The sequence below is a fragment of the Arachis stenosperma genome, chromosome 2 (genome assembly GCF_014773155.1).
Source record: "Arachis stenosperma cultivar V10309 chromosome 2, arast.V10309.gnm1.PFL2, whole genome shotgun sequence".
NCBI lineage: Eukaryota > Viridiplantae > Streptophyta > Magnoliopsida > Fabales > Fabaceae > Arachis > Arachis stenosperma.
Genome location: NC_080378.1, coordinates 6,047,039 through 6,054,484, shown reverse-complemented (window position 1 = coordinate 6,054,484; position 7,446 = coordinate 6,047,039). Strand labels below are relative to the sequence as shown.

Sequence of the window (7,446 nt, the reverse complement as noted above, 5' to 3'; positions counted from 1 at the left end):
TTTTTATTAAACTATATAAATTGTAAGAGGCGTCCCACATATATACAAAATGGCTTGAAATCGCAGTCAAAGATCTCGCAGTTGCTGTATAGATGTGAAATGTGCATAAATCACAACTATTTTCGTTTCTCCATCTCTATCTTCTTGTTAGGGGTGTTCAAATCCAAACCGATCCAAATTAAACCGCTCATCCAATCCAATCCAAACCGAAACCGATTAAAACCGCATTAATTTGGATCTAATTGGATTTTATTTTTTACAAACCGCTGGATCGGATCGGATTTCGGATCTACTTTTCAAAACCGATCCAATCCAATCCAAACCGCACAATGTGCTATAATATTATTATTTTATTATTATATTTATAATTATACTTATAACATGTTTAATTTATTATACATTTTTATATTATTCATGTATTATTATTATTTAATAAATAGTTTATGTTCAAAATGTTATTTATTATTTATTTTAACTAACCTATAATTTTATTTCTATATTATGTTATTGTTGGCTTTTTAAGATATTGTTGAAACTTGTTATGTTATTGTTAATTATTTAAAATTTGATGTTAAGACTTGTTATATGTATTTAATTTTTTTAATTTACAAAACTGCAAATCCAATCCAATCCAAACCGCTTGAAATTGGATCGGATCGGATCGGATTTTTTTTAAAACATCATCCAATCCAAACCGCACCGCAAGTATAATTAGTGTTCGGATCGGATGAGTTTTTTACTCAAAACCGATCCAAACCGCACCGCGAACACCCTTACTTCTTGTTTTGCATCACCATGCATCATTATACCTCTAGCATTAGTCCTACTACATTGCTTAATTCTCCCATGCTCTCCAATTCTAGGTTATTCCGCTTTTTTCTTCTTTTTATATTTTTTGTTGATTTTTTCAATGATTCTTTTGATTAAGCTGTTTTAATTTTATCAAAAGATCAATTTTTTTTAGAATATGGGATGTTTTATTTTTTTTAGGTTATATTTTCTCTAACTACTGACTTATTTTATTGGTTAAGTTCTCTTGCCACTTGATCAAAAGAATTTCAATGATGCTTCTTATTCTTCTTTTAAATTTTAGAACAATGCTACCCTTGTCGATCCTAATCCTTTGCCTCCTTGCTCTGCCTCTCGAAAGATGGTTATAATTGGAGAAAATATGGTAAAGAACAAGTATAATAAAGCTAGTGAAAATTATGCTAAAGTTAATGGTTCAGATTGTAAAAATATTCAACCAAAAACAAAAAATACATACACAGAAAATGTGAGATTCCTATTGTAGTTTCTAGTCATTTTATATATTAATATAAATCACTAAAAGAATATAACGGTTTATATACATTTAAAATTTGTGAAACTCCTCTCACAATTTATATAATTTAATAAAAAAATGTATTACATATACAATATACAAAAGTTATATTTCGATAAATTTAAAACTCACATGTTTGATTTTAGTCATTTGCCCTCAAAATTATATGTCCCTACACACTTTAGTCTACAACCACCCTTTAAAAGAAAATAGTATTATGTCACACTCACAACTCACTCTGCTCAAAAGCCTCAAACACAACAACAGACCTTCCTTGGTCTCTTCTCTTTTCTCGGCCTCTGTCTCTGTCGCCACTCACACTCTCTCTTGAAAAAAAAAAACTAACATTCTTTACTTTCTCTCTCTACCTCACCTGCCAAAAACTAATTCCCGCGCTTTCATTCTTTCCTCCGACCAGATCCGCCGTTCAGATCTTTCTGATCCACCGAGAACGCTCTTCAACCCTCCGATGTGCTGACTTTGACTCCTTTACTCTGATCACATACACCGCCGGTGGAAAAAACTTCAAAATTACGCAAACTTTTCACCAATCATGGGGCAGTGCTACGGCAAGACTAATCCCTCGCCGGAAACTGACGCCGCCGCGATTCCCAGCTCCGACGACCTTCCTCCGCCGTCAGTCACGCCCTCGGTGAAGAACACTCCGGCGAGAGCTTTATTGTCGCCGTGGCGGAGCCCTTACCCTCACGGAGGTGGCGTGACACCGTCTCCAGCTAGGACAGCGACGCCGAGGAGGATTTTCCGGCGGCCTTTTCCACCTCCGTCTCCCGCGAAGCATATTCGTGCGTCGTTGGCGAAGCGACTGGGGCGAGGCGCGGTGGCGGCGAGGGCAAAGGAGGGGACTATACCGGAGGAGGGAGTGGCGGCGGAGGAAGAGGAGGAGGTGCTGGATAAGAGGTTTGGATATGGAAAGAATTTTGGTGCAAAGTATGAGATTGGGAAGGAAATTGGGAAAGGGCATTTTGGTCATACTTGTTATGCAAGGTGTAAGAAAGGTGAATTCAAGGACCAAGCTGTAGCAGTTAAAATCATTTCCAAGTCTAAGGTACAATTGCAATTGCAATTACATGGTACGATTTTAATTTAAATCTAAATGTTTTATATTTAGTTGTGTTAGCATAGATTAGATTATATGTTTGAATTATTAATCAATCAATGTTCTGTGTTGGCTTGTGCTAATTTGTATGGAAGATGTTAAAAATGCTAAGAATTGTTGGAATGAGGCACCACATTGTTTCAGCTAGTTGACACTCTGATTGCTCTGGCCACTTATGAAGAATATGATGGCATTTTTAGTTGACAATTTTGGTTTATATTTGCTGGCCCTTAATTTAGTCTTTACTAGATTCATTGCCGGCCATCCGTGAGATCGTTCGGCTATTACAGTTGTGTATTGTTCATCCATTCTCATTTCTATAGTAGTTATTCGTTGTTCGTTCGTCTGACTTGCGAAATGATTATGAAGTTGTCTGAAGTTCTGAAATTTGTTATTCTGTACTTGAAAATTAAACTCCACGGATGAATTTTGAGGTATGTCGATTTGTCATGGTGCGAACTGAGCAAATATGATCCTAGAATGATGTGCTGTTTTCTCTTCACTTGAAGAAGTTTCTTCAAGTTTTTTAACTCCCTGTCCTGTGGTAAGAGTATTTCGGTTTTTCACTTTTTCGTTATTATATCTTCTAGGCCTTCACATGCCCGAGTGAAATTATTGTTGGCGGTTACCATGTTACATTATCCATATTTTTTCGCTTCTTTTGCAAAATGCATAGTTGGCAACTCCTGTAGTCTTAATAAGCTTTCTCTGGCAGATGACGACGGCGATAGCAATAGAAGATGTTCGGAGAGAGGTGAAGATCTTAAAAGCTCTATCTGGCCATAAGCATCTGATCAAATTTCATGATGCTTTTGAGGATGCCAACAATGTGTACATAGTAATGGAGTATGTTGTTTATCTTATTTTAATTATTATCTGTAGTAAGTATTTGGTGTTTCAAGTTAGAAATAGAAAAGTGAATGCTTTGCTTCTAGGCCTTTTCACCATTATGAGGTTCTAATGAGATCAACAACATGATAATTGTCAATTTATAGTTAAATTCTTCGAATATGCAATTACGCGTCTTCTAGTTGTAGCATTGAAATAAATGGCCTTTCCCCTTTCTAAGTTTTTTTTATTTTTTTTTATTTTTTGTCTTAGATTGTGTGAAGGCGGGGAGCTTCTTGACAGGATTTTGTCAAGGTTAGATTTCTATTAGTTATGTTTGTTGCAACTTTCAAGCTGATATAATATATCTTTCGATTTTATTGAATGATGTAAATTTCAATTAGGGGAGGAAAGTATCCGGAGGAGGATGCCAAAGCTATAGTTTTGCAGATTCTAAGCGTAGTTGCTTTTTGTCATCTTCAGGGCGTCGTGCACCGTGACCTAAAACCGGAGGTTCGTGCTTCGAATCTTAATCCCATCAAGTTCTCTTATTATCATGTTGTTAAAATAAGAATGTGAAATATGGTGGTTGATTGTTTCTATGGGATTGATGTTACAGAATTTCCTCTTTACTTCAAAAAGTGAAGATGCTGATATGAAGCTTATCGATTTCGGTTTATCGGATTTCATCCGGACAGGTAACAATTATAGTGATTCTCAATTCTTTTTCTTCCTTTTACTTGCGAAGCAATCTCTTATTCCATTATTATGTTAGATAGGCAACTTGCTACTAAATGCACTATTTCATTGATGCTGATTACATTTGCATAATGTTCCTGTTGTGATGTGCATTAAATGCATTTAAAAATTTGTCAAAGACTAATAACCAGAAGTCACCCATGCTTGGATTACAATATCCAAGTGTGATAGAAACCGTGTCACAAATAAAGTGCAATAAATCCGATTAACTATACTCCAATAATATAGGTTTGCTGTTCATGGGCTTTGAAAATTAAAGTCACAATCTTGTCAACAGCTATTGGTGGTTTTGGTCATGTTATGTTATTCAAAAATTTTTGCAGCACCTTAAAAATTAAAATGGGATTCTGTATATCGTCATTTTAAAATTTTTAAGTGTCATTAACTCTGATTATAAATATCTCACTATATAAATGAACAGATACCATAAAAGTAGAGGAAGTTATTAATGATATACAACACTAGATAGTGCCTTTTCATGAAATTACTACCGAATATTGTTAACTTTCCTATGCTTAGTTGGATGTTTGTAGATTCGAAACTGATCCTTCTTAATTTTCCATTAATGTGTATTAATTACAGACGAACGACTAAATGACATTGTTGGGAGTGCATATTATGTTGCACCAGAGGTACTTCACAGGTCATATAGTGTGGAAGCAGATATATGGAGTATCGGTGTGATTTCATATATCTTGTTATGTGGAAGTCGACCATTCTGGGCACGAACAGAATCTGGAATTTTCCGTTCAGTGCTCAGAGCTGATCCTAACTTCGAAGATTTACCTTGGCCTTCTGTGTCTGCGGAGGCCAAGGACTTTGTAAAGAGGCTCCTAAACAAGGACTATAGGAAAAGAATGACGGCCGTCCAAGCTCTAAGTAAGTTGTCATAACTTCGTTTTTTTATATGCCAGCATTTAATAATGCTGTAAGAAATTGAATTTGTGAACTGATTAATGTGTAATTCCATCAGCTCACCCTTGGTTGAGGGATGAAAACCGCGCCATCCCTCTCGATATATTAGTTTATAAACTAGTGAAGTCCTATATACACGCAACACCATTCAGACGTGCAGCATTAAAGGTATTACTTCATTTCCTTGAATATGCTTATACCGTGTTACCCAGGATCTGGGGAAGGACTGCACCTAAAGATGTAATTTAGATAGCTTAAATACCGAATTTAATTGATTCTAAAAAAAATTTAGATGATTGTAGATTTTGATTTTCTTTTACCTTTGTGCTGTATTCTAACTCATCTTTATGGCTTTGTTCGTTTAGGCTCTTTCAAAGGCTTTGACAGAAGAAGAATTTCCCTATCTTAGAGCGCAATTCAAATTGTTGGAACCAAATCTAGACGGCCACGTATTACTCGACAATTTCAAAATGGTTATCTCTACTGTTTCACTCCTTAAATTCTCAAGTTTATCTTCCTCTGCTTGTATGTGTATGTCAATGCTTAGCTACTTTTTAGTCTCTATGATTCAGTTTCATAGCAAACTTTGCAGGCCCTTATACGCCATGCAACCGATGCCATGAGGGAGTCAAAGGTTCTTGATATTATACACGCGGTGAGGCATTCATTGTATTGAGAAAAAATAATCTTCAAGTTCCCTTTTCTTTCTTTTTTCAACATTATTGTGGAGGAAATGTTCCTTGGGTGGTTATGATTTTGGATTAACAGTTTGATACCAAGAATCTTACACAATTTTGGTTGAACAATTTCATATATAGATGGAACCACTTGCATACAGAAAGATGGACTTTGAAGAATTCTGTGCAGCTGCAGTTAGCATATATCAATTGGAATCACTTGAAAAGTGGGAAGATATTGCTTCCAATGCTTTTGAGCACTTTGAGAGAGAGGGTAACCGTGTAATTTCAGTTGAAGAATTAGCAAGAGTAAGTGCTATTTCATTCTTTTCTTATACTAATCTTCTAACGTTTTTCCAACCTTGTTAAATAATGGATTAATCCTCGACTTATCGGGTTGGGAGATACTGTAAGAAACAAAAAAAAAAAAAAAAAAAAAACTTTGATGGAAGTCAAAATAGTTTTAACTAAGATTTTTGTATCTTTCGAAAATTTTGAATCAGGTCCTTGAAATTTGAACATTTCTAATCAAGTCTCTCTAGTTTAATTTTGTGATCACTGATCAAGCATAAATTCCCTTTTTCTTGTCACAATATTTTAACTAAGATTGAAAAGGGTGATTTGTATAGTTTAAAGACAAACTAGAAGTGTTTAAATTGTAAGGACCAAATTAATTTTTTAACTTTTTTAACAATACAAATACATGATTATAAAATTTAAATTATAAGAATTTAATTAAAAATCGGGTAAAATTATATTTTTCTAAAAAATATTTATATATGTATAATTTTTTTTGCTACAGGAATTGAATCTAGGTCCTTCAGCTTATTCAGTTCTGAGAGATTGGATACGAAATAGTGATGGAAAGCTTAATTTACTTGGATATACAAAATTTTTGCATGGTGTCACTCCTCGTAGTTCAAACCCTAGACACCACCGTTAGTCCTTTTTAGCTTTGACATATATGATATACAAATAGTTGAGGAATGCTAGAGGATTATCAGAATTTATTATTTTTGACTATCACTTAGCGATCAATGTTTAGAAGTATGTTGTTGAATTATTAGACTAAAGGAACTAAACTAAAGGAATTGAGCGGATAGCTAAGTTGATGACTAAAAAAAGTAAATTCTGATAATCCATAGTATTTCTCAATATAGTTTTCATGATGAGGCATGAAAAAAGAAAATTATAGATGGAAATTTTTTTTCTCAAATTTTCTTCCAGGGTAGATAATGTTGTGTATAAATGTATAGGGAAAGTAGATTCAATTATATGTCAAATCTTTTTTCCTTTGTTTTTTGGGGACATGTATATGTCAAATCCTTTTAATTCTCATTTGCAAATTTATGTCCCATGGATCTTAGTCCATGAGTATTCATTAATTTGTGAATGCTTACTTTGTTAGGAATCCAGTTTATTACAATGTGACATGTGACAATTCAATGCCTTATTCTTACAATGATACATGTTAATGGTACTCTATATACACTAATGTTTATGTTCTTGAATTTATACACTAATTAAAGATTCAGATTCAAATATCTGAAAATTAATTATTAAATTAGTCATTACATACGTGTATATATAAACATAAACATGTATTGTTTAATTTATTTTTAATATAAATTTTATATTTTAATATTATTATATAAAGTGATTGATTTAGTAACTATTTTTTTTGTGTATACATAATATTGTGTTTTGTGTATATACAACAAACCAAGGACTATATTGTTTGGGAAACTAGTAATAAAATAATTGGGCTTAAAAGTGGAGGGTTTTGTTTTATTTTGTTTTTTGGGTCAAATAATGAAGGCTAAAAG

At 33.7% G+C, this 7,446-nt stretch overlaps 1 protein-coding gene across 2 annotated transcripts; it reads left to right on the top strand.

Moving 5' to 3' along the window:
* The first annotated feature begins 1,554 nt into the window (after window positions 1-1,554).
* LOC130961764 (CDPK-related kinase 3-like) lies at window positions 1,555-7,089 on the top strand. 2 transcript variants are annotated; one of them, XM_057887764.1, is made up of 11 exons: window positions 1,555-2,390; window positions 3,157-3,287; window positions 3,543-3,584; window positions 3,674-3,782; window positions 3,889-3,967; window positions 4,611-4,907; window positions 5,002-5,111; window positions 5,309-5,416; window positions 5,536-5,598; window positions 5,762-5,929; window positions 6,423-7,089. In XM_057887764.1, exons 1-11 carry the CDS (start codon window positions 1,878-1,880, stop codon window positions 6,561-6,563), a joined length of 1,761 nt encoding a protein of 586 aa, XP_057743747.1. In that variant the 5' UTR covers window positions 1,555-1,877; the 3' UTR covers window positions 6,564-7,089. The 2 variants fall into 2 exon arrangements, with proteins under 2 accessions (XP_057743747.1, XP_057743748.1); XM_057887765.1 differs by having other exon boundaries at window positions 2,214-2,415.
* Window positions 7,090-7,446: the final 357 nt, after the last annotated feature.

What these genes read in the sequence shown, in the direction of transcription:
- LOC130961764 (XM_057887764.1), top strand. Translation starts at nt 1,878, where the DNA reads ATGGGGCAGTGCTACGGCAAGACTAATCCCTCGCCGGAAACTGACGCC. An exon ending in AATGTGTACATAGTAATGGA is followed by an intron (nt 3,288 to 3,542) that starts GTATGTTGTTTA and finishes TTTTTGTCTTAG; the next exon opens with ATTGTGTGAAGGCGGGGAGC. An exon ending in TCAGACGTGCAGCATTAAAG is followed by an intron (nt 5,112 to 5,308) that starts GTATTACTTCAT and finishes TTGTTCGTTTAG; the next exon opens with GCTCTTTCAAAGGCTTTGAC.